This window comes from Apaloderma vittatum, unplaced genomic scaffold, assembly GCF_000703405.1.
Source record: "Apaloderma vittatum isolate BGI_N311 unplaced genomic scaffold, ASM70340v1 scaffold2165, whole genome shotgun sequence".
Classification (NCBI taxonomy): domain Eukaryota; kingdom Metazoa; phylum Chordata; class Aves; order Trogoniformes; family Trogonidae; genus Apaloderma; species Apaloderma vittatum.
The window spans coordinates 94,165-122,074 of NW_009718648.1; the positions used below are offsets into that span (position 1 = coordinate 94,165).

A 27,910-nucleotide genomic window follows, 5' to 3' on the forward strand; every position below is an offset into this window, starting at 1 on the left:
ATTGTACTCTAGAAAATTGTGCCGTACATCAGAAAGGGAACCTAGAAAGAACAGAGGCCCCCTGGCGTGAGAAGCTCTTATTCTCATTTCAAAAAGGTGGCAGTATTTTTCAGATCTTTTGCTTTATCACTAACACCGGGCCCCGTTCTGCCTAATAAATACCTTTCATCTTTGAAGCCCAATGAAATGCTTCTTAATTTCAAGTCATGTATTACTTGCCCTGCGATAAGGGCAGTATTTTCCCATCAGCAAGCCAACCGGATTCAGATTTGTTAATCTCCTCAGTATGCAGGGCTCTTGCTTTCACTCAGATAAATTGTATAAATATTTGTAAACACTGTAATCTATTTCAGCTGTAGCAACAGAACAATCTGATAAACACAATGTGGTTCCCAGAGATCAATAGGACCCCATAAATATTACCAGCAAATAAAACATGCTCTATTCCACACTGACTGAGCTGTGACTAAGACGAGAAAGAAAGCTGAGGGGACGGGTAGATTTGAACGGCTTGCGCTCGAGGGGTACGACATCAATCCTGCCGACGCGGGGCGAGAGGCACCGGCGGGCATGCACACATACCCATCTGCAAGGCGTTGCGAGTCTGGCTGGCTGGCTGCTGAGCTGAATACCTCAAGCAGTTATTGAGCTGAGGAGAGGCTGCCTGTAGCTGGGGATGAGTCTGAGGAGCAGTGATAGGAACAACCGGTCTGACGGCCGTGGCAGTGTTGGTGTGACCAGCCCCAATGGGGTGGATGGATCCTGGGGCTCCTTTTGTTGTCGGAGCTCCCGCAGCTCCACTGTTTCTGGGCTGCCCAGCTCCCACCGGCACCCTGTGTGGAGACAAGGCAAAATGTGAGCATCCCAATACCCTGACACAATGCTGATAAGCACCCCCAGTTACTTCTGGTGATTTCTCAGGTGTTGAAGCAAATCAAGACATAGATATATATGTATCTTTATAAGAAACTGTTGTAAGCCTACTGGAGGACATTTTCACCCCTTTATGCTGTGGGAAGAAATGCAGGATAAAAATGGAAAAGATAAATTTTCTCATCACTTCTTTTCTTGAGCCACATTTCTGTCTGAATTGTTTTGAGTAAAATCACAGATCTAAATTCAGAAGAAACGGATATCTCCCAAATGTCATTTTGTGTGCCAGAGGCTATTTCACAGACGCTAATGGAGTGATAATTAAAACAGACTCAGAGATCTCTTCTTAGAACTGAACCTGTATACAGCCCCACAGGGAGAAAAAAAAACATGGATAACACCAAATCTGTCTGTGGCTGTTGATGGGAACTGAAAAGCAGGAGACTTGGCAGGGCTTGGCTGAGGCTTACTCTACTGATGTAACCAGTCCCAGCTTAGACTTGCTAAGGTAATGCAAAAAGGAAGGAAATGCAGCTGACCTTACTGAAAAGAAAAACCAAACAACAATTGATCCCTCTTTCACCGCTCACTTATGCTGTATTCATAGTTTGTATTTCATCTGACTGGCTCGGTAGACCTCAGAAGGAAGGGACAAGGCTCTTTCTCCTGTGCAAGGAGTGCAGCCTAGGGCAGGTCTTTGTCCTCTTACCACTGAGACAGAAACTCTCTGACTGTGGCAAGTGGACACTCAGGAAGACGGAAGACATCAATCGTCAAACTCAGCTGCTGCTCAGCAGCTCTTTCTCTGAGTTTCTTACGCAGGTTCCTGAGTAGTATCCTTCCCCAGCAGTAGATGCCATGAAACAGGGGGATCATTTTGGGCTGTTCTTTCCCAGGAGAGGGGAATGGAAATGAGAATGGAGAAAATGGAAATGAGAGAGAGCAGTGGGTTAGTGAGGGACAAGAGGATAACAGAAAGGGTACAAGGCCAACCTTTGGGGGAGGGGGATTGGGAGAACTTCTGGGGCCCCAAAATTGTTGTGTGGGAACACAGGAGAACAGCAGAAAGAAAGACTACGCTGAAAGATCTGGTCCCTGAAGGGGACAAGGAAGATAGGAGAAGTAACCCTAAGAAAAGAGTGGAGAGTGGAAGAGCTAAACAAGTGAAATTCTGATAGACAGAGACCAAAACAAAGGCTGGAAGATATGGTCCAAAAGTGCAAAAGATAATCATCTCCTCTGCCCAATGTCCCTTCCCCCCAAAATCACAGGAGGAAAAACAACACTGTGGCACCATGGACTTGACTAATTTCATGGCGTAAGGTTTGCCTGGATTACTTTATGCTAAATGAATCTTTTTTCTTTTTCTTTTTTTCTTTTTTTTTTTTTTATATCAGCCTTCAGGTAGGGAAAAGCTGGGAATCCCACCAGACGGGAATCTTGACTGTCTGTCATCTGCTGTGAAGAGCTGGCAGGGTAGCAGTAAGGTTCAGCTGGAGCTGGCTTGGCCATCTGCACTAGATTGAGTTTGCCAGAAAACTACACCTAAGTGAGAGCTGTCTTCAGGCAAACATGCACACCGACAGGTACAGAAACTATCTGTGACTCTCACAAAGCTCGACAGATGTTGAATGTCGCAAATTTTCTCTCCTGCCCTGTGCCTGTCTGTCCACCTAAAGGGTCTTGTCCTTTTTCCAGCATGCTCTGCCCACACAATCTACTTTGGTGTAACTAAATTCATGGGTAACTTCTTTTTCTTGGGTTTTGTAGGGAGGGGCAGAAAAATATGTATGAATCTAATCCTCTGCTTTGCTGTGAAAGGGGAACAAAGTAAGTTGAAAGTGCAGCAAATAGGAGATTTTGTTGCTATCAGAGTTTTCTTGCTGTTCTCTCTGAGGGTGATTTACACAGGAACTTAATTAGCTCACAGGATCATAAATATAATCATAAAGCTGTTCCTGAGTTTTGTGGAAAACACTTTTGCCCTGTGGCACTTCTCTCTGTCTTGTTCTAGCTGTGACATGCTGCATTTAATAAAAACTCTTGCTGATTCAGATCACCAACCCTTCAGCACAAGCTTCTTTACTAATTAAGAGTTGAAGAGGCAAGGAGTGAAGGCAGCCAAGGGGCTCTATAAAATCAGGTAAATATATTTAGGTTGATGAACAGTGAAGAACCCATGAATTAATGCATTTGTTTTTCTGTGGTTTCTTTTTTTTTTTTTTTTTTTTTTTACTGAAATGCAATATTAGGACTGTCAGCAGGCTTAGTTATTCTCTTCTAATCTGCTCTTAACTTTTGGTCTTTCTCAGTCCACATATTATAAACTTGATACAAACTGAAGATGGAATAAACCTGGATCAATTTTTCAACATCAACACTATTCAAGTTGTGAGGTGAATTCCTCTGGAAAGGAGTGAAAGATGGTGGAGACTTTGTGCATGTAGGAGGAGAGACTGAGAGCATATGAGGAGTGAGTTTGGTTTGCAAACCTATGGTTGCTCTAGAGGAGACATGGGCGTACATATGCCAATATTCACCTGCAAGAAGCACGTGGGGCAAAACAGTCTGCAACACACTGATGAGCTTTTTCCGCAGCTTGCAGACTATTTCAGAGTGGCCTTTAGTTCACAAACAACCTTTGATTTGGTGTTGTCAGATACTGAACTCTGATAAATGGTACTCCTCCTCAAACACACTATTCTTTCCTTTTCTCATCTTCTGCAACTGAGACAGAGGTAGTTTAAATCAAACAATTTACTGAACTCTCCTACCACTTCTGAATTTTAATGGTTCAAACATCAGTCCAGATCCAAACAATCCAAGATCCTTGATTTAAGAAAAACAAAATCTCTATCAGGGATTGCTGAAAAGCAAGACACAAGCATTCCTTATTTTGTTTATCCCGTTTACATGTCCAGTAATTTTATAATAATAAAAAATAAAAAGACCACTAGCTAACAGGTTCTTTACCATAATAAAACCTGGGCTCATCAAACTTTGTCAAGTCAGAGGTTGTAGATTCCATCATCTAACACAACTAACAAAGTCTTCTGAGAACATGGATAACTTGAATGGTACACCCAGGAAGTTTCATTACCCATGTCTGCAATGTCACCAGAAAATTCCTGGAAGGGGAATGTGATTTAAAAGCAGTTCTGCATTACTGTCAGCATCCTCCAGATTCAGAATCTCTCTCAGCCCCAGCTCAGGCACATCCACTTTGGCCAGTGGTCCTCACCTTGAAACAGGGGTCACGTAGTTGCCTGGGAAGACGCCAGACATCCCACTCCTCAGAGACGTCCCCTTGAACCAGCCGTCCTGGCACTTCTCAATGACCCGGTACATCTCACCTTTGCGGAGCTCCAGCTCATCGTTTTTCTGAGGCTTGTAGGCATACAGGGCTAGGTAGCTGCGGGCAGAGGTCACACAAGAAGAAAGCACAGAGCTGTTGTCAACCACCCCGTGTCCTGCTTTGACTCCAGCCGCGCAGAGCAGAAAGTGAGCAGAAACATTGCTCAGGAATTACATCATTACAGCACACCAAGCAAGGAATGGCAGAGACAAGGTCAACTGGATGCTAATGCAATATGAGATTAACCAACCAGATTAAATAGAAAGGGTAATTTAGAAATTCATAGGACACACTTCTCACTCAGGGCACCACCAAAACAAAACACTGCCACACAGCAGCACTGAAGTTAAGGACTTAGCAGCAGTTTCAAAAGGACAAGGCAATTACAGAGACAGCCAGAGTAACCAGGGCTCGAGTAGGAAGGCTTTGCAAAGCCTAACGTCTGGATAAAGTATATATTCATGTACTTCAGGGTGGGAGCCACCTCTACTGCGGATTTTCAGAAGAAAGTTTTCTTATGGCTATGCTACTTCAAAAATGTTTAAGCTACCTCTTCTTGCAGCCTTCCTGAATGTTATTTATGCTGGCCATTTTTGGAAACAACACAACAAACTGTTCTGATCTGGTGTGGTAATTCTTGTATTACATGGGTAAACCAAAAAGTGACAGAGGGCCAAATTCTGCAAAGGGATTTTTACTTAGGTCGGTCAAGTGGTAGGGTGTTTTGCATGCAAGTATTCTAATAAATCTTCCATAGAGGATCCAATATGTAGAACGTTTCATTTATTTAATTGCAGTTTTTATTTATGCCCTTTGTTTAGAATCTTTCTTTTTATCTCTCTTTTGTTCTTCCGTTACTACTTCAGGGATGTGTCTATTGTTGTGAAATGACTACAACTTGAAGTCCCTAAAGATATTCCCTCTATTTAGCGAGATCCTTGTTGAAAATTAGGAATGATTGCTTGCACTTTGGGGAATAATGGAGAGACAGGATAGGATAGCAAGAATGCACACACAAAACAACACTTTCTTTGTAAATACAGATTTAATTTTTTTTTTGTACTGCCAACCTTTCTACAGATGCAAAAAGGGATTTCGGGTAATTGTTGATCAAGATTGTGCTTTCTTGATTTTTTTTTTAAATTTGTTTGTGTGATGGCTGTAAAGAGAGATCGAGATGTATGGGGAAGCACTTTCAGAAATTCCATTTACACTACAAAGTGCAGCAGAATGCTCTTAGACGCAGGGGTGGATGAGAAGAAGCTTGCTGCCCACCTTACAGCAGCAGAACAGAGAAATAAGGAAAACCGTAACCATTGTGATTGCAGACTTGCAGCCAATAAAAATGATATATGGCTTTTTACTTCTCCTCTCCAGGAAGTATAATTGAGGAATAAATCCTGTTAGTTTTCCTGATTCTACTCCTTTATGGCACCAGTAGATTTTCTTATTTTTGTTCTGAAGATAGTAAATAAACAGCAGTAATGAGTAGAATATGAAATATTTGGTAACAACTCCTTGGGGCATGCTTAGGCTGATGTTCTTGGCTATGTTTACCACATGCATGGGGTACAAAGATCTAATCAGAAACTGTATTTCATTAGTCAACAGATGGGAGAAACCATTCTGCACATCCTTTGTTTAGGTTGTATATTCAGGTGGTCCTGAGCGGGTCTGTAGCTGTTCACCTGACGGAAAACATGAGGCTACACAGGAGCTGAAGAACATTAAAATACATCACTCTGACATGAAATAAGGTTGCATGCTTCAATGCTAATCCTTCAGCACTGTGCTCTGATTGGACATAACGGAAAGTGCCAGACTGCACTCACTTGAGGGATCAGAAAGCGTGGCTTTGACTACACCCTTTTTAAGTTGCTGCTTACACAGGGCTCATATTTAGAAGCTATGGGTAAAGCAGAGAGTCAAGGACAGAGCATTTTAGACTCACTTAGCCCTTTTCCCAAGGGGCTACATGTAATAATGTAATTTACAGGTTGAGATGCTGGAAGAAGGTGCAAGGAAAATTACCGTAAGTGGATCATCGACTGCTTTCCCTTGGAGCTATCTGCAGCTCTCCTACTAGTTTCTTTCTGTTCTCCCTGTAAATTTCCCCAACTCAGCCTACAGTAAGCCTGAATATCCAATATCACAATGAGCCTAAATATCCTTCAGAGAGAGTAACAAAATCCTTGCAGAGACTAAAAAAATGTGGCCTGGACTCCATGTCAAAACTGACCAATCTCTCTATGGCTCAGCTGATGAAAACTTGCATGTGACAACCACATAGCATTGCCCTGGGGCAACAGAAGTGATCAGCACTTTCTTCATGGACTGGTGATCACACCACGTAAATGGGGAGGGAGGATACCTGTCCCTGGGGCATTCACCCATTAATGTGCAAAGAGTCAGAAGCTTATCCAAAACCAGTGACAGGCCCAGCCTGTGCCCAGTGCCTGGCCATGGCTGGCATATCAGCCCCATGGGACAGGCACACACCCCATGTGTTGGCAGAGCAGGCTGTGGAAGAGCTGGCAGGATGCCTGCTCTCATTCATGGCTGAAAACAATTGGAGTGCAGGCAGCTTTGCACCCCTCGCCCCGCAGAAGGTGTTTCTGGGCTTTTCCTCTGGCAGAGAATCAGGTCTACTGGTCCCATTTGTTAAGTCTGATTTTGTCTTAAGCAAAAGCCTTTGGACTTGGACACATCTTACCGTTCTCTAGAGTTTAGGTGTGAAACTTCGCCAGTAAACTCTCTGCAACCGAGAAGAAAGTGTAAAAACAACAATCTGACATTTTGCAAAATGTAATAGCAAGTTATACTGGGCTACGTGAAATAGTGAAGCTAAGGGTTAGGGAGCAAGACCAGAAGAAGTCAAAATGTTTATTAAAAGTTCCCTAAAAAAAGGCCTAAGTGAGAAGGTAGCTCATGCTCTTGGCCTTGGGGAACTCCCTGTGACTCTACTTACAATGCAGAAGCCCCCAGGCTCCGTCTAAGGTTGTACCTCACCAGTTCTGCTACAGCTTTCAGAAAGTGCTTTCTTTCTGACTGGTACTTGGCTTGCAAATGCAAAATGACAGACTCGATTATGAAGCTGCTTCATGAGGGAGACGACAGGCAAAGCATGGGAGGGAGAAGGGGAGGCTTGCTGAGGCATAGAGGCAGCGGTATTGCCAGAGAGTTGGCAAATGTCGTGATCCAGCAAATAAATGTTGGATATACTGCCAGTTGCTGTTTCCTAGTCTGGGCAACGTTCGAAATAAAGTTGCGCCCCACTATGTGCCACACAGGCTGCACAGGGTGACCACAGGCTGATGATGAGACCTCTCCGTGGTGCAGTCAGTCACATGTAGTACCCCTCTGATATGAAGATCTCACCTTAGTAGCCAAGAACAAATTTGTTTTTCAACTCTCCTATTCTCCACAAAGCAGATTGGCTATGTTATTTTAGGATTTTATTTGTAAATTCAGACACTGTTTTAGCCATATCATAAACCCCTAAAATACTGGTGTGCATATGCGTGTGTGTCTATGTAGTTCGTTTGCTTTCACAAGGTACATATGATGACAGGAAAGGATGCAGGTGTCTAACTCAATTGGTACCAGATAAGCCAACCAGGCTAGAAGGGATTTATTATAAAGTCTACCATTTTTGCATTGCATTTAGTCAACCTTCTGTTATTGTACACACTATTCAGTAAGCACATATGCCCATGATATGAAGTTCATTTGCTGTCTTTGTTTATGGCACTGAAAGAATGCAATTGGATCATTTTTTTCTGGTTAATGATGAATGTATCAAGTGTTCGATTTGAAGGGGCTGCACCTATTTAAGAGTTTTAAATGAAGGAAGATTTTTTTCTAGCTGAGAGGCATTCTGTTTGCTTCAGAGTGATTCATACAGCTGCAATAAATATACCAGGAGTCCACAAGGGCTCACAAAGAAAGGAGGAAGCCTTGCCTTTCTCTACTCATTTTTCAATTTCAGCAGAGCCTGAGTCACGTAAGAAATTGTGATCTTCCTCTTCTCAGAATGCTCCTGGGATGAGATTCAAGCTTTCAGATTTAAACACACACACGCACACACAGGATTTGAAACAAAGAGTACAAAGAGACCGAGCCGAGCTGCTTACATATTGAGGGGGAGCTGGACCTTCGGTGGTGTTCCCTGATCTCCAATTATTGCACTTGTCCTGGGACCAGACACTGTGGCTGTTCCAATCGAAGAAGAATCCTGGAAATGCACAAAGAAGAACCAGGATTAAGATGAAACACACCATTTCCTAGAACGCTATGGAGTGAAAGCACAGAGGAAAAAAAATCACATCTTTTATCAATTCTCAGACTTCCTAATTTCATGATCCTGCATTTAAAAAGAGATTTTTCAGCCTTACATATTCCAAAAATACTTTTCTGACACAAGGGATATTAAGTTATTAACAGCATTTCCATTTATCTGTCAGACAAATTTAGTTATACCTTGCATGCAGATCTTAGAAGTTTTAGAATGCAAAACTACCTGACTGCTTTGTAAAATCACCTCAGTACGTATAACATCTGCACACGTACAGCAGCAATGGTACCTTCTCCAATAAAAGTAACCTTTTCCCCTCAAAAGCTTATTTTTAAATTTGTACTCTTTTGGTTAATGGTTACGGATCTATGGAGAAGAAAATACTTTTCTATTTCCAAAATGCAGTCTTATTTCTGTATACTGTTTTTATCATCAGTGATGCTCTTCTCCTTAAGAAAAAAGATGCCAACACATCCCAAAACAGGAGTACCTCTGAATGGAGAAAGGAGGGGTCCACTCCACTTTTACCACAGCAAATAAATCCCCGCTCTCAAATAGAGAACTGGGCAGATCTTTTCCAGCTATTAATGTTGAAAGGCAATTCAAAATGTAATCGTTCATTTTTCAAAGCTTAATGCTCAGCAAAAGTATGTAGGGCAAACTCTTGTCTCACCAAAGTCCTCATTCATCTATGTCAAAAATGAATCCTGATGGGATACTTCTCCTGAAGTAATGTCAAGGCCTGTAGCAACAGATCTTTGCTGCAAAGACAGGGCAGAGCTGAGCTGATGGGACTTGTAATGGTTTACTTCAGCAAAAAGGTTTTTTTAGTGAGTCTAACCAAATGCTGCATGCACATCCACATGCAGAATGGATCTATAAAGTAGGATTCGAAGTTTATGCACAAATTGCAGGTTCAGACAAAACCTGTGGCATAAAACAAAGATTCTGAGCAGTTCACAGACCTCCAGTGTAGCTATTCTATTTCCAAATGCTATCTAACAAACAGTAGATATTGTTTTTTTTTGGGAAGGGAAATATATGGACATTTTTTGCACTTACAGATGACACTGAATTAAACCAAGACACTGAATTAAACCAAGACACACATTGCTACTTAATTAATGGATTTCAAGGTCATCTCATTCCAAAGAAGCCCGCATAATTATCACAGTGTCATATCTCGATAGTGCATTGCTAAACTATATTGCTTTGCTGTATATTAAAACAATGCCATTAGTAAATCACGTGGCAAAATATGAAGACATTGCACTGTGATTCCATAGCTTTTGGCAACAAGCAGTAAGCTGTCTCTCACCGACATCTACGTTCAATCATGAAGTTGTAATGACAAGTACATCTCCTTTTTCTCATTATGTCCCCTCACTTTCTCATTGCTTGTTCAAACAAAGAAGGTTCCAGTCAGCTCTTAGTCCTATGCATAAAAGTAAGCATTCTTTCCAGTTCTGTGACTAAGGCTTTATTAATCCTGCCTGTCACATCAGTGAGATAATATCAGCTTACAGAAAAAAAACCCAACCCATTCAAAAATGTAGGATTGCTGGAGAATGATCCCTCATTTGTTATTTTCAGCTGGTTAAGGGGGTTAGGGATTGTGGAAGATGCTAGGCAGAGCGAACTGGCAGCTGCCTCATCCAAGGGGTAATTGAGAAATCAGCTGTTTCAAACTTCTTCATGTTGTGCCACGAGTGTGCGCCTGCTCTGAGCTAAAGAAATTGCCTCCAAGAAAACAGAAAACAGATTGGTCCCCACCCTTTCTTGGTAGGACAAAATACTTTGTTTTTACCTCATGAAAAACCAGAGCTGAGTGAACAGCCTGAGGGTGCAACTGTAACAACAGAGAAGATCAGAGCAGCCTAGAATAAAATAGAACAGAGTAGAGTATTTTCAGTTGGAAGGGATCTACAACGATCATCTAGTTCAACTGCCTGAACAGTTCAGGCCTGACCAAAAGTTAAAGCATGTTGTTAAGGGCATTGTCCAAATGCCTCTTAAACACTGACAGCTTTGGGGCATTGACCACTTCTTTAGGAAGCCTGTTCCAGGGTTTGACTACCCTCTTGGTAAAGAAATGCTTCGCTCTGCCCAGTCTACATCTCTCCTGGTGTAGCTTTGAGACGCTCCCAAATGTCCTGTCACTGGATCCCAGGGAGAAGAGCTCAGCACCTCCCCTCCTCAGGAAGCTGTAGAGAGCAAGCGAGGTCACCCCTCAGCCTCCGTCTCTCCAAACTACACAAGCCCGAAGTCCTCATCCACTCCTCACAAGACATTCCCTCCAGCCCTTTCAACAGCTTTGTTGTCCTCCTCTGCATGCACTCAGGGGCATTCACCCCTTCTTAAATTGTGGGGCCCAGCTCAAGGTGAGGCTGCACCAAAGCTGCATACAGTGGGATTATCACCTCTTTTGTCTGGCTGGTTAGGCTGTGTTTGATGCACCCCAGGATGGGGTTTGTCCTCTTGGCTGCCAGAGCACACAGCTGGCTCCTACTGAATCACTGTCAACTAGCACCCCCAGATTCTTTTCTGCACAGCTGTTCTCCAGCCACTCCTCTCCCTATTTATACTTCTGCCTGGAGTTACTCCATCTAAGTGCAGGACTGAGCATTTCAGCTTGTTAATTTCGTCCCATTTGCTCCCTTTTTGACACTGTCCCACATGACATTGTCTCTAAGTTGAAGACGTGGATTTGATGGGTGGAGCACTTGGTGGATAGGGAATTGGCTGGGTGGTCACGCTCAAAGAGTTGCAGTCAACGGCTCAATGACCGAATGGAGACCAGTGACAATTATTAGGATTGATGCTGTTAAACATCTTTGTTGGTGACACGGACCATGGGATCTAGTGCACCCTAAGAAAGCTTGCTGACGTCAAGCGGTGTGGTGCAGCTGACATGCTGGAGGAGTGAGATGCCATCCAGAGGGACTTTGACAGGCTGGACAGGTGGGCCTGTGTGAACTTCAGGAAGTTCAGCAAGGCCAAGTGCAAGGTTTTGCTTGTGGATTGGGGCAAATCCAGGCACAAATATAGGTTAGGTCACAAGTGGATTGAGAGCAGCCCTGCAGAGAAGGACTTGGGGATGTTGGAGGATGAAAAACCGAGTATGAGCCAGCAATGTGCACTTGCAACCCAGAAAGCCAGTTGCATCCTGGGCTTCATCAGAAGTGTGACCAGTCAGTCAAGGGAGGTGGTTCTCCCCCTTCACTCTGCTCTCATGAGACCCCACCTGCAGTGCTGTGTCCAGCTCTGGGACCCTCAACATAAAAAGGACATGGACCTGTTGAAGTGAGTCCAGAGGGCCACGAAGATGATCAGGGGATTGGAACATCTTCTCTGTGAGGACAGGGTGAGAAAATTGGGAATGTTTAGCCTGGAGAAGAGAAGGCTCCAGAGAGACTTCATAGCCTTTCAATATCTAAAGGAGGTCTACAAGAAAGCTGGAGAGGGATTTTTTACAAGGGCATGTAATAATAGGACAGGGGCTAGATTCAGATTAGATGTAAGAAGTTCTTCACTGTGATAGCGGTGAGGCACTGAGACAGGTTGCCCAAAGAGGTTGTGGACACTTCCTCCCTGGAAGCATTCAAGGTCAGGCTGGATGGGGCTTTGAGCAACCTGATCATCTTCTATGATTCTATAAATAATCATTTTCCAATGCACTAATCTATCTAGATCCTTCTTGTCCCTCAAGAGAGTCAACAGCAACTCCTAGTTTGGTATCATCAGCAAATTTGTTAATGGTGCATTCAACTCCTGCATCCAGATCGTTGATAAATATCCTAAACAGAATTTGCACTAGAATTGAACCCTGAGGAAGACTGCTGCTGACTGGTCATCAGCTAAATGCAGCCCCATTCACTACAACCCTTTCAGCTCTGCCCTTCAGCCCATTCTTCACTCGGCACACTGTAAACCCATACACGCTGCAGCTGAACAACAAAAGGCAGAGTCTGCAGAGGTGCAGCTACCCCAGCCAGGAATGGCCACTGTAGGCACCCTGTGCTAAGACAGCCTGATTCCGCAGAGAGAGAAAATCAAACGCGGAGAGCAGAGTAGCTTTTTAAGCATTTTCCTGTTTGCACTGACAGCGGTGGCTTCTGTCTTCTATATTACTCAAAGCACAAGCCCAAGTATTTCCTATGTGCTACTACACTTGTACTAACATACAGTCCTAGAAATTAAGAAATCGTGTCATTCAGTGTTGCTAGATGACATTGTTGCTTTCTTCCCTTGAATAATCCCAAAGAAATCTCCATGGTCTTGTATGTCCTCTACATACCTCACAGTCAGCTTCTTGCCTATGGCTTGTTACTGTAACTTTTCTGTACCTGGTGCCAGTCTGGACCCTACAAACCATTCATTTTTGTCACGTTGCACAGCCTAGTATCATATGCATCCAAACTCTAAATCAGTGCCTGCTTCCTGAATGCACCCGTTTTCCTTTTCACTGCTCTCTCCTGCAGGCTTTGATACGATGGCGTACTTGCCAGTCTGCCTATGACCCTGCTTTTCATCATCAGGTTTTTACTCCACAGGACCTACTGGCCTTCCACTGCATTGAAATCATCTTCTCTGTTTGCATCTTGGTGTTTACTTTCACGCAACTATTCTGCTCTGCTGCTTCATCCACCTCTATGCTCCTTGATCCATTCTCTCAGTGCCTGCCTGATTTCTACCATGTATCCAAACGCTCACCAGCTTTGCATTTAAACTACAGTCCCTGACACAATTGGTGAAGGCTTCCTAGGCCTCCTCTTTCAAGGTCACACTCTCTCTCTTATGTATCACTAATTAGCTCATATTATAAGATACAATATTTCTAGATTATCTTGGGAGGTAATATTTGCAATAAGATTTTGAAGAGACTGAATTGTGTGAAAGAATAATCTATTTCTTCATACTTTTGATTACCTTTGCTGGAAGATTTACCTTTCCACCTTCCATTCCTACAATTTTATGTGAGTCCCCTCAGCTACTGCTAACATCAATAATCCTCCCAGAGAACCCAGCAGGCCTTTCTCCATCACAGCTGGTAGCAGGGCTTAGTTTGTTTTCCCTCTTTATTTAGCCCTGGAGCCAAGTTGTACTTTTGCTACTGTGATCTAAGGAACAAGGTACTAAACATGTCCTCCTTTCCTCTTCTTCTTCTCAGGGGAACAGGAATCTGAGATGACGCTCTGATTCTTTTTGTTCCCTGCTTTGATACTTTTTGGGAGGCCTGTGTGCCTCATCCTTCCTTTCTGATGGCAGGGCCCTGTGTGATCCCCTTTCCTGTGGCACCAGGCACGCAAACACAGCCACGCACAGGCCTTACACAGGGAGGGCTCAAACACTGCAGCGTTTGTGCCTTAATCCTTCTTCTTTCTCTGCTACTAATCGCTGCTGAGTGTTACTCAGGAGGGGACATACATCTCTGACAGCCAGATTTTTAAAAGACACGTGGACAACTATTGATAAAAACAGACGCCTTGTGGAGTTTTCTCAGGGAGACATGAAGAAGTACTTCACCATCTGATTCCCATGGATTTTATTGCAATCTAAGTAATAAGAGTCACTTCTGAAAATGCCATTTCGTGCCCCTCTCCATCTTTATGAGCCTCTAATGCCTTTAAACATTTGGCTATTGAGTTTCCAGACGTGACCTGCTGGGTAATCACACTGTAGCACCCCTCCTGATTAGGAGACCGTTTACTCTAACGGTGGTGTGCAGTTTTCTGAGCTAGACACTGTCAGCTCTCATCCCATTTACTTAGGCTGCTAACCAGCCAAATCCAACTTCTTCATGCTTCCACTTAGCACTGCCGATCCCTTCAGCTCAGCAACCACAGCTCTTCTCTTCCAAGGGACAATACAGCCCCAAGGCAGCAGTGCAAAGCTGCTGCAGGAAGGCATGCTGAAGACCATCTCTGGATACCTCTGCATTAATTTCTGCTTCTTTGTGCCCATTAGTAGCACAGCAATGTCACCTATACTGCAGAAGGCTAAATCTTGAGTAAAACTCCCAGACTGTATAGGGGCACGACGATGCTGCATGACAGGTATCTTACTCCCAGCTCCTCCTGTGCCATCTGTTTTTATCACCAGCTACTCTGGTGTAGCAGGTGATTATGTACCCGTGGGCTAGATAATAATACAAAAGCACTTTTTGCTTTTTGTCTGTGAGCACAACAGCCTCTTTATGACCACTGAAAAACAACTCCCTCCTCTTTCCCCAACACTTAAGCTACTGTCTTGCAGAAATTCCTAACTTGTACATTGAGGCCTCCTTAAAAATCGTCTGTTTCTTTTGCCTGGTCTCTGTGTTGGCTGCTACAAGGAGACTTTACATGACAGCCAAGCACAAAGAAAGGCTCTGGCCAAAGGTATCTTGAGGCTTGGCTAAACTAGTCCTAGTGTCAGCACGGTCCTCTGGAACAGAACAGCAGTAGAACACAGAGTCCCTGCACTCGGTCTCCACACAGCACTTCGAGCACCATTTTTAGATGCCTAAGCAAGGCACAGCACCAGGCACCATTCAGGTATCAGGCAAAATGAAGAGAGGCAAAGCTAGCTAACAAAAATTAACTCTGCAGATGATTATTCAGCTTGACGGTCAGTGTTTCCTGGTGAGAACAAGCAGTTTGACTTCCTCAGAAATCACTGCAAGGTGTCTGAGCTCAGATGGATCTCATTCCTCCTCCAACTGATAAATATTATTTGCAATAGAACTACAGAAGCATCAAAGCAAATTGGATTTTAATAGATATGTAATGATATATTTCTATTACAGTTTATAGCATATACTCCTGGGTAAATAATACACCGCTGAGATGTTGCTGCCCCTTGTGTCAGCTCTGACTTATATTTAAAAGCAACCAGGCTGACAAAACATTACTGACAAGCCCAAGGAGACCAGGAAATTAAAGGTAATAACCACTCATCTGGGCTGAAACTTCATCTCAAATTCATTCCCTTTCTTTCCTCCCATCCACATCTCTATGAAAGCATTAGAATTGGTAGCCTGGACCTCCAGCACAAGTTATCTTTTTTCTCTCCCTTGCAGATTTACTTTAGATTTTCACCAGTACTTTAAGGCCACATTTGGGGTTTAATTGGAAAAGACATGGTGCCTGTGGGGATTAGTGAAGTGCCTTGCAAAAGTGTGGGACTCGATCTTGGAGGGGAATAGAAGTCATGAAGACAGTGATAAAACCAGGAACACAGTACGATGATATTTCAGGTTGCAGCAGCCTTCACAGAAAAATAATTGCTGCTGCTATCAGACGAATGTTCTTACCATCTAGAAAATCACCAACCAGAAATCTCTATTTTGACTTCAAAGCAAATCCAGCACTGTCTCACCACAGGGCACTTATCACATTCATTAATTCACGGGAAAATTTCTTTTAATGTCTTGAATGCATATTTACAGCTTATTTTAAATTTCTCTTTAATATTGCTTTAAAATAAGAGAAAAGCACTCAAACATTCAACTCATACAGGTTGACATATCATCCTCTGGAAAAAACAGAAATGGGCTAATGGTCTTTAAGATTCCTGTGACTCGTTTCTCCAATTTGCTGACTCCAGAAAACAATGACTATGGCAATCACTCCGGGCCTTAATGTTCCTAGAAATAATGTATTATCACTTAATGCATAGCAGTGCCACCAAGCATTGATGGAAAATGATACATGTAAGATCAAGTGGCCTCATCAGATGCTAATTACTAAAGTAGGAGTTGAAATGGACTTAACAATTCTAGAGTAAGATGTTTCTTCCATAATGCTATGTGTGCAAAAAATAAACAATGCACAACAACAGCTGCAGATGTATAAATAGCTGCATAAATACCCAGTTCCTTCCTGCAAAAACTGGAGCTAAATTTATATGACTTCGCATTTATTTTACAACCTGTAAGAATCTGCGGATGAAGGCGAGGCAGAATACCATGCCAGCTTGTTCTAGCATCATACTGGTTGTGATTATTTTTTGGCTCATAGTAGGTCAAAAACTCTAAACCATTCTAGCTCATGGAGCTATGCAAAGAGCTGGAGACGTCATGCAAAATACACTTCCTGAGCTTCCATCTCCACTCTCCTGCAATCTAAAGATAGCTGCAAATTGGAAAAAACACCCAAATTTTTTTTTGTCATCTTCTTCCAAACGTTTATCTGCCATTACCATCCATAAAAGCACTGATTATTCGGTTTGCAGTTTCTCAGTTCGCCCAAATGAGGACTAATTAAGCATCATGTGGATGAGCATCATGAGAATTATATTTTATTCAGCCTTGTTTCTCTCTCAGACTAACCCTTTCAGCACTGAGCACCAGTGTCTGGCTTACCACCATGAGGTTTTAAATGGTTTTATAGTAAAGAGTTTCTTGCAATTCTGGGATCAAAGAACATGAAAAATCAAATGCAGAGAGATGGGAAAGCTTAAAGTGGAAGCTTGACCTCTGGAAGATGTTAATTGAATCCCACGTTCGTAATTATCCTTTTGATAACCACACAGTGAACTCATCAGGATCCTACACAATGCCTCCTGTAAGAAGTCCCACTCCAGAAAGAGAGCAGTGGTAAACTAATAAACAAAAAAAAAACCCAAAACACAACAATATGCACTATAGTAATTTCTGTTCAAATGTGATGCATATACATATAGTGTGTGCTGCATGGACAGGATTTTGTGGTATAGTATAAATACTTGCTTGCTCTTGAGGCTTCCAGATCAGTAGTTGACTGGCAGGTAGCGTAAAGCCTCAGGACTAGCCCTGTGGAAAAATGATTTCAGTGGCAAAATGGTTTTGGGTTACTACCCTGAGGAGCATCTGGAAGAAAATATTTTGGTTTTGTTTTACAGGTCACAGGATTTCATGAACGGTTGAATAACCCTTCCAAAATACCACCTTCTCTTCCTTGATCCTGTAAAAAAATTAGGTTTTGTGGTATTTGAAAATTCTTTTAAAATGTATTTGTGATGAGGCAAATTATAGGATAGAGAAAAGACACTGTCTCTAAAATGGTAGTCTCTGAAAGACAATTTTGCTTTCACCTGGATTGTTGATAGTTTATGTAATCAGTCAATAGATTGAGTCAGCTCATGTGTCTCATTTGCAATAGCGTTGACAAATAATGTAACATATCCCAATATGCACAGAATATACTCAAAGACCTATTGGTTGTCATAAAAAAAAATGCACTTTACATACATGTCCCAAACTCTCTGCTTAAAAAAACTTAAGTAAGAAGTCCTTCCCACCTACAACCCCCTCAACAAAAGTTCCGTATTTAAAATAGAGATGCAACAAACAGGCATTGGAGCCAATTCTGAATAAGTTAGAGTAGAAGTGGAAGTGCACAAAGACCATGGAGTAGTATAGGTTAGACTTCAGCAAAGTCTCTTCTGCTGTTTCCATGACATATTTTGATCTAAGTGGCAGAAACACAGGTCGGGCTAAGATTACATTTCTTTTGCCATTTTGACTAGTGCAGCGTTCTGAGATAGCCACCCTTGTTTTCAGCTGTCTCACTCTCATCAATGGACGTCCAGTCAGCTGTCATTCACAGCGAGCAGCAGAGCAGGTTAGGTAGGATCTGGACTCCAGGCCAAAGCTGAAACATACCCAAATTTCTCTTCTTTTCCTCAGTCTGTTGTGCACTTGAAAATTCAAGGTTCCTTTTCAGTCTCTGGATTTTATGTATAATCTATATGCTTCACATGGTCAGCACATTTAGGTTATCAGCCAAGGCTCAAACAGAGTTCTGCTATTACATTTTCTCAGCTAAAATTCAGCACTCCTAAATAACTGATAAGGAGTCACACTTCCAAATGATTTATATAGTGAGCCTCTTCAAGCAACATTTTTCATTCCAAATACTGTCACTGTTTGGGACTGGGAGCGTGCAAGACATCATTCTCAGCTTTTCCTGAGCATGTGGCCTCTGGTTAGGAGCCTCTACTAACACTTGCAGATACAAATAGACTTCCTGTGCATGGTGATGAGCTGTTCAAAACACACAGAGAAGTTCCTTCTGCGAAGAGGATCCGTTCTTCCCCACTCAGCTGTTACCCTGGTGTGCACAAAGCCATATTCATTATTCATGAGATGCATTTTCTGTCAAAAATCAGGGGATTTGGAGCAGTACTGACCTATGACCTTCCCAAATAGCAGGGAAGAATAATTCATAAGGAGCGAAAATGGAAGCAAGACAAGCCATCTGAGGCCTAGGCACGATTACTGTCCCAGGGGACTTTCCCTGCTCCCCAGGGAGTCTCAGTTACGAACCACTCCTATGCACCCGTAACCTAATTCAGCTTCAGCTCCATCACAGGCCTGCAGCACTACTTACATCTTCAATAAAAATCCATTTTGCCAGCATGATAGGACATTCTGCATGATGGACAGGCACTATTACCTTTTAGATGGAGATCTTAACGTTTAATGACTGATACTCAGCATGCAACAAAAAGCACACAAGATGTCCATTTGGCTGCAAGCAAAATGAAGATCCCAGCAATGCCTCTTTGAAAACAAATGCTCTGTATCCTGGCTATTGTGGTCTTCCAGTCACCATTTTATCCAGCTGAGCTGGCTTGAAGTTGATTCTTCTGCCTTTGAGCACCCCCAGGTTTACAGTCAATGAAGATGGTTTTTAGACCATCATTCATTTCAAAATGCATATTGGCACTTGGGAAACATCTGAGTTCTGATAAAAGAACAACGAACATGTTATGGAAGGACTGTAGTCTTCAATTATTAAATTAATGATTTGCAGAAGTGCTTTCAAAACATGTGATTTCATACTCTGCTCTGCATGTCAGTGCTCAATGCACATAAATCTGTGTCCTCCCGGAGAAGCGGGAGGCTTACAATAGTCTAAAAACTCATAAAAACAAAAACAATGCCAGCTCTTCACAAAAATTGACAAAAGCCACAGGAATATAGTACTATGCATGAAATCACTTCTAAGAGGTGGAACATATTCTACACTTACTGAAACATCAAAAATTTGCACGTAAATTTTAAGCTCCTAAGGTAAGCAGTCTTCGACATCTCTGCTTCCTCTCATGTCAGCAGAGAAAAAGCAAGTGTCCCAGATGTAACTGCCTCAGGTCTACAAGGAAAACAGATGCTTGTTTTAGGAAGACTCTTTTGTTAGGCACCAGCCAGTTGCCTGAGGTAGGGAACTGGGTGCCATTCACAAACTCCTGTAGTTGAATTTCTTTTCAAAGAACAGGTTATAGGAAAACTGTGTCAAACCGTTAAAAAAGTAAGAATCTCCCTGCAAGCAAAACACCTGATGTGCACCAGAGAAGCTCATACCTACAAAACTGAGCAAAATTCCTTTATTTCTTTTATACAAGGAGAACTGTTAAATAACCAGTGATAAAGTACCTGGAAATTTCAAGGACATGATATAAAGACAGAAAAAAAACAAATTGAGATTTTAATAGTGAAAGGAAAGGCATAAATTTGCTACATAGTTAGCACTGAAACTGTAAATTTGTTATTTTCCCTATAAGAAATACACCTTGCCTGACTTTGCCTCTGCAAACAAGCAGGGGCTTGAGATGGTTAGAGAGAGCCACTCAAGGGCTGTGATGATGACTTGCAGAGCAGAGAGGTTCCTCTTCCAGTGAGGAAAGAAAAGGTGAGACATATTCCTGTGGCAGAGCTCACCAGTAAGTTTGACAACTACAGGCACAGCCCTCCTACCAATGTGCCGATGATCTCAGCAACATCAGCAACGTCTTCCGAAGCAGCAGCAGAGTCAGTTTACAGGTTGTCAAGATGTCAAACCCCTAGCAAGACATACAGGACATTTACCTTAAAAACAGAAAACATGTTTTAGAACAAAATGATCTGAAGACAAGATTCTCACTGCCCCAAATGCCTTGATGTAAGAGCTCAGGGGCCCTTTGTTTATGCTACTGTGGCTGGCGTTCCGCCACATGAGTAGAAGAAAAATGCTGAGCTGATTTTCTGTCTAAGGCTGCTGCATCATTAATTGTTTCAGAGCCATGTCAGGTTTTAGCAGATGGCAGAGAAGGAACTGAATTTCTGACATTTTCAATTAAAAGGTAATTATTATGGGATTAATAGATATATAAATACAGATGCATAATTTTAATGTGTATTTTGTAAGAGGCAAATTCTGGACTCCTATAGCCCCAACTAAGAAGGCTGAAAGCAGGTGAATTCATGTTGGTAGCTCTTGTGATTTTATTGCTACTCTTAGAACGGTGAGGCATGTTTCTGAGTGCTGCTTCTACAGTAAAGAGAATATAATGAGATGAGCTCCATTTCCGCCCTCCCCAATAGATCCACATTCCTAGCACAGTTTGCAAAAGAAAATGTTAAAATCCCTCAAACCAGAAAGCAAATAGTAAAGGCCCTCAAAAGCAGAGATAGGTATTTGTATATGCAAATGCCACACTTGTGGTGACTGGGTGCTTGAGCTGCAAAAACATTTTTTGACAGAGAGAAACCTCTTCTCACTAAGGTTGATCCGAACCACCAAGACTATTTTTCCCCTCTCTGGATTTTGGCCAAGACAGTTCTGTCCAGCAGTGAAAGACGCATGTGCTCAGCTGCCTTGTCTGCAGACCCGCTCTATGCCCTGAGGCAGAAGAACCACTCCCCAAAGCTACTCCCACCACAGGCACACTGGAGTGGTTTTGCTGTACCCTAGCCCTAGCTGTGCTTCCAACTGTGACACCAATTACACGTGTTCCCATCTGCTGTAGCAGACCCAATCAACCTTGCTTCAGGCTGGATTTTGACAACCATAACTTGTTACAGAGAACATGGGGCCCTTCTTGGCCCCTACCACTTGTGCCCAAATGCTACGACGGTCTGCAAAATGAGCGTGGGTTTCCCCACCAGTTGTTCTATTAAAATGATAGAGAATAATCAAGGGGCCCTCTGCTTCATGGTCTAGTTTTTGTGGTTTACTAGCTTAGAAAGTTTTCATACGACTCTAGCAAAAGGAGTGCATGGTTTTCCCCTTGACTAGCACGAGAAAAGCCACAGTCTGTCACATCTCTGTAAAGTCCAAATGTGTCACTCTGAGTGCCAAAAACCTGGGTGTCATTTACTTGACAAGCTTGGGACCCTCACTCATGTATAGTGCTTGTGCTGCTTCACAGATGTCCCAGCACATCTTGGCATACACACCACTTTGTCTGAGGGCCATATCCTCACCTTCACCCTCCTAATTTTGCTGAAAGGAGGGGGGAGACTTACAGAACAGAGATCATGTCTGGAAAAGGCATGGGGAAGAAAATGAGTGAAATTACAGTTGGGCTGACCTGCCTCTCTGTCTCTGGCATTTGTACGGGCAGTGGAGGGAGGCAAGCAGCTGAGGCAGGAGCAGAGGGAACTGCTCCACCGTGGTAGTGTCCCCCTGGCACACTGTTTTGGCTGGCCCCACGGCACACGTCGGCAGGCACCTAGACTTTCCCGCCGTGTCCTTGCATATCTCTGCTGACCTGGGGGCTCATGTCACGGGTGGCAGTGCAGTATGGCTGTCCAGAGTGACTCCACAGTCTGGGGCACCACAATGACACTCAAGGAAAGCCCCACCAGAGCTGCAAATGGGCATAAACAGGCAGCTTCTGCAGTCTGCTGCCTGTACCCCTTCCTGTGCTGCCCGCTCCCAGCCATCTACACACATACCAGGGCAGGCAGCAGCTGCAACGTGGATCATTTCCCACACTGGGCCACTGGAGGGGTGGGAAGCAATCCACACTTGCCCTGATATGGGGATATGGGTGCAACGGGCAGAAAGGCACAGCCAGAGAGAGAAAAAAGACAGGTCTGCTTTTTTCAGCAGAGAAACAGTGGGTGGGGAAACACCACGATGCTTAGGTTATCTTGGTGCCAGCAAGCAGCACAAGCCATGAGGAGCTGGTCTGTTGAGGGAACCTGTTGCTGCTATTCTGCACACCAGGTCTGTAGATGACCGAGCAGGAAGGTTAAGGTAGAAGAAACTTGGGGCTATTATTATTCTCCATTCCCTTCTACATCTTCAAACTGCAAACTACCACTTGGATTCCCTTACTGACAGAAATAGTGGGCATTTGCAAGAGGTTTCAGTGTGCCCCTGATGAGTTTGTCTCCTAATTCTGTCAGTTCAGTTCAGTCCTCATGTGTTGCCTGATCTAGTCGAGAGGTGGCATCCCTGGCGACAGGGAGGCTGGATTAAAATGATCTCTAAGGTCCCTTCCAGCCTAGGCCATTCTATGATTCTATGTAGCCACTCAGAAGCAGACTCTCAGAAGCTCCTTTTGGGATCTGTGGAGATGTCCCGGAGGCTGCTGGGACATGCTTAGAAGGATGGATGACTGCACCCTCGGCACGTCTGATGATTTGAAAACTCCTTGGGTGCTTCTGAGCAGCAAGTACTCACAGGGTACTATTCAAAGTATGGCACATTTGCTCATCCTCCAGTCATCTGTAAGGAAATAATTACTCCAAAAATATTTTTATCCCCAATATGTGAATTTCATACCAACATTGCTACACTGCAAGGTAACAGATACATTCAGGGTAACAGGATCACTCAAAATTTTTCCTCTCTACAACAAGAAGTGATGTGACATAATCTGCATTACTTCAAACAAACTGTAGGATTACTCTTTTTTTATTTAAAAAAAGTACTGCATTATTGTGAATGAAATTTGGCTTCATCCTCCAGCTCTTCACGCCTGCCCACTGATTAATGCAAGGATGGGAACAACAGATGCCAAGTACCATCACATCGGGACAAGAGCGCCCTGCAACCAGTCCTTTTGTAAGAGGTGAGGCAACGGAAAGCCGTCTACCAAGGGTGCCCAAAACCCGCCTCCAGCCCTGCCTTACCTGGGCTGGGGCACTGGAGGAGAGGTGGGTCAGATCTCCAATCCTGGCAGCTGCCCGCGGGTCACTGGAGCTGATGAGGACGGGAGCGCTGATCTCCATGGAGTGCCGGTTGCTGGCGGCCTGGGAGGATTTGTGTGTCATGCTGAGGGCAGTGAAGGAATGACGCTTCTTGGCATTCTTCTTGCCCTCTGCCTGACGTTGGGCCACCCCGGCCACCCCAGCCCCAGCTAGTGTGGAGCACGGTGCCAGACCCACTGCTGCTGCCGCAGCTGCCACTGGCATCCGTCGGCAGCGGCAGGTCGGAGCCGGAGGCGGCAGCCGAGCACGTCTTGTCCATCTCGATGAGCTGCTTGGCAGATTCATTCAGCTGTGCGTGGAGGAAAAGGGAAAGATTAAAATAAAGACTAATAAAAGGAAGAAACAAGGAGACGTTAACAACCCATCACAGCTTGTTGATGATATCTCCTTGACCTGCCCGCATCTTCCTCCCCAAAATATCACAATCCTTTCCTAGTGGCCTATCCTAGCCCCAGCCACAGCAAGGGGATCATGCTGGGGACCAAAATTTGTTGGCTGTTCCCTGGGGTGGAGCGGGGTCTAGTGTGCTGCGCATGCCTGCCCTGGCAAAGGGGGTGGCACAGGTACCAAAATCAGCCTGGTTTCATTATCTGTCCACCATCTCTCAGTTGACCAGGCAGGTCCCCAGAAGGCACACTAGAACATTTTGTTTCAAAAAATCTGCCCCCAAGCCTGTCTATCTCCAGGGTGATGCTCATTTTATTTTTTTTAATTTCCATCCACTTCTTAAGGCCAGAAAATTAAAAGAGGGTCAGAGTAAGCATCCAGGATAGTTAGGCTAGAACCAGGCACCACAAATTGGTGCACATCAAGCCACAAGTTTTAAAAAACATGATGTTCCACAAAAGAGCTTGTCCCAGGCTGCAGAGGCAGAGCTGTGGGAAGGAAGAAGGAGCCTCTTCATTGATGTCTCACTATTCACAGGTCCATCACAGGCCTGCGCCTGACATTTGCAATGCAGGCTATTGATCCAGGGATAAAGCTTCCAAATCCTTCCAATTTCATCTCCCTATCTCCCACCTTACATAGTTTATCCAAACACAGTTGCAAACTGAAGGCATTTTTTCCAGCTGTCACCTCAGCTGGGCAAGAGCAGGATGTCCACTCCAAGATGTGCTTGGGATCCAACTTGAAAAATTGGACTCATTACTCGTCCCAGAGCACTTAAAATTTGGCCTATAGCCCATGGAGACAGCAGAGCACCAGGACGTTCAGGCCATTTTTCAGCCCACTGTTCCTCATTCAATCCATACTCACAGACAACCTTGTGCCTATAAATGTCAAAGGCATGCAGGGTGGGACAGCCCTGTCACTGAAGCTTCTTACCTTCTAGCCACCATAGCTCATACAGGAAAGCTACACCTTACATAGCTGGAGACTTTTTAGGTGCACAGGGGTGCTACAGTCACTGATGGTACATGGAGTGCACTCAGAAGTCAGCAGCGCTTTCTGCATAGTGTTCCTTGCCAACATATCTTCCCTTCAGGGGTGCTAACAGCTGTGAGAAAATGCCACATTTTGCCAACAGACCTTTATATTAAACTAGGATGCACCGTAATATGTTTGCATTTAAAGAATACAAACAACATACGAAAAAGGGAGCCACAGCTAAAGCACAAGTGCTTTTGCATACACCGCTATTCTGAGAGCCACATAAACCAGAGGCGCGTGTTATACTATTCTGGACCAAAATCAGGCTATTTTTGTTTTTATAACCACTGTATGAATTATGGCAGCATCCAAGAAACTTGGTGAAGGACAAGGTCTTCTCAGGCTCTGAGCCAAGCCAATTTAGAAACTGAACACAAGTGAAAGTAAAAGGGAAAAAGAGAGGGGTGGGAAAGATAACAATAGAAGTATGCAGTTAAACAAATCTGTAATTGCGAAGCTTTTATGACTCCTGACCACTGTCACCATGCTCTAAATATAAATTAGAAATATTGCTAGCCTTATGCCAGTCCTCTGAAGTCTGAAAGCCCTTCTGACTCCATGAGGACTCATTGCAAGTAACAGGAAATAAACACACCAGCACCAAGAAAGCAAACATCAACTTGCAGGATACTTCATTCTGTGATAGCTTCCACTAAGTCCACCAAGAGCCTCCAATTAATGATGCTCCACTACTGTCAGAGCTGTTGGGTGTCCTGCAACCATTCAATTAGCAGGCCAGCTTCCCAGCTGCACTCTCCAACTTGAGACCATGCTTACAGCCAGCGTGGTGCACTGCACCTGCCAATTTTTGCCAATAACAGCTGATCCCATTTCAGATTCTTCAAGAATGTCCATTATTTCCCACTTCATCATGCTCTAAATTGGTACAACCCAAGATCTGGCAGCAGGCTCCAGGTTGCGAGGAAACCAGATGGCTTCCCTCCCTTAAGTAGGTGTTAGAGCTCCGCTTACCCAATTGATGGAGATAGTCTAGCTGAATTATTTGTAATACTAAGGAGGAAAGGAGAAAGACATCAAATATGTATTATTCTTTTCTACAGCAGAGGGTGAAGAAATACTTTGCAAATCAACAGCAAGCTGGAACAGAATATGTTTCAACTCTTTGACAAAGGAAAACATCGAGTTAAAAAAAAATGACTTCAGAACTTTCTGATTTTACAACAATACTCTGTAAGGACAAAGAAGTGCTCAAGCTCTTAACATCAAAACTCTGTTTCTCTTGTAAGAATTAGATTATAAATCCCACTGGCTAGAATCTTGTTTAACACCAAAGCTGTTATTTTTAAAACCACCAAATCCATTGCTTTTTTGTTCAAAACAAAATTTAGTTAAAAAGGTCAATAAGAGAGCTAACATCTAAACATGGAGTGATAAAAAATAGCCCAGTATTGATATAAACAAAGTCATTCTCAATATCAGGAGAAGATTAAAGGCAAAAAGAAAACCCTTCCACAAAACAGTCAAGCTAATGAACTTTTGGGAATGTCAGTCTTCCTGAAATACTGGGAAAAGATTATTTTGGTCTGCCAAGATAAAAAATGTTTTATAGCTTTCTGACTTTATTTTTGTAGACAACTGTTTTTAAACAGCTTTGCCCACAGATGCTGAAAAGTACTTCTCAAATAGGCTACGAATACCAGAGAAAAGGTTCTGCTTACTACTTTGTAAAAGCAAATGGTGCTGCCTCTCCATAAAGAACTGTTAGAAGCCCCTTTTTAAACATAAACGTGACTGCAAATTTCTTAGTTTAAATTTGAGTATGTAAACAAGCATTGCTTTCTGGTATTTGTCATCTGATCTTCAGGCAGATCTGCTTCCAGAGGAGAAGCTTAATGGAAAGTTCTGACCCATAGTCTGTCTGAGGAATTTGACATTTCTGGAAGGCTGTAGCTCTTATGACAACCCCTAATACCAGAACTCAACTTTCTCCCTCAGTTTTGACTCCCTCCTCTGGAAAGAACCTACATTTGAAATTCTGGTCCTGCTAATTTCAAATCATAAAATGCCCTTGAGACTGCAGCAGGACTGATTTTACCCCAAATCCATTCTGTAACAAGAGGATGTCCTAGAAAACTCGACAGATGATTTAGAGGGACAAGGCTTGGATTTGAATGCCAAACCAGCCAAACACTCTCAGCAGCCCTGCAACCCTGGGTCTGGGAATGCAAAACCTTGCAAGGGCAAGCCTTTTAATAGCTGAGGGGCCCTACCATGCCAGAGACAAGATGAAATGATACAGTGAAAGTGTTCACAGGGTCTCAGTGACTATCGACTGCGGATGCCGCATGCCGAGAGAAGGATGCAGCAGCCACAGCTCACAGAGCGGCTGTGCCTGTTTCCCAGGAAGGCGTTCCCCAGCTGTGAGGAACTGTCCTGGAGACAGCTCCAGCTCGTCTGGTTTTGAGAGCAAAGGCAGGCGTGTGTGGAATACCTCTGTGCACAGAGCCTTGTTCACCTCCAAATAACCTTTTCCCACAAAGGGAGCAGTAATCAAGCTCTGTTCATTAAAAATTTGCTGACCTTGATCAGGGAGTCGCGCTGCTCTCCCTGCCACAATGCAAGCTGTCATGGCTTTGGCCTCCAGCCAGACAGCCCCATGCAATATGAACTAAGGGAGAGGTCTTTTTTTTCTTCTTCTGGCTTTTAGATATGACTATTTTAGATATTCTACTTGAGACTTTACCATATGGGCAACAAAGGAACAAACATAAAGCTACCTCACTCAGGGCTTCTCTGCTGCCAAAATTATTTTTTACTAGTCTCTAGATAAACCCCATTTTTCTGCAGAATGCATTATGGTGACTTTCTCCCTGTCGCTGTTGCACGTGCTTGCACATACTCACACATGCACACACACCCCCCAATTCACCTCAGTTCCTGATACATATGATACAAAAGGGACTGCCTGCAGACATTTTCAACATACTTCTCTTCTACAGATTAGGGGATACAGAACAGAAATGTTCATTTGGACTGACTATACCCACATGGA

General features: G+C 43.5%; 1 protein-coding gene across 1 annotated transcript in view; it reads right to left on the minus strand.

Annotated features, from left to right (window-relative positions):
- Positions 1-27,910, minus strand: part of SH3RF3 (SH3 domain containing ring finger 3) — a gene marked incomplete at its 5' end in the record, with an annotated part of 93,278 nt that overhangs the window by 39,672 nt on the left and 25,696 nt on the right. Inside the window, 5 exon segments of the mRNA XM_009870318.1 lie at positions 583-833; positions 4,115-4,285; positions 8,362-8,462; positions 23,389-23,655; positions 23,657-23,755. Coding sequence (XP_009868620.1) covers positions 583-833; positions 4,115-4,285; positions 8,362-8,462; positions 23,389-23,655; positions 23,657-23,755 — 889 coding nt within the window.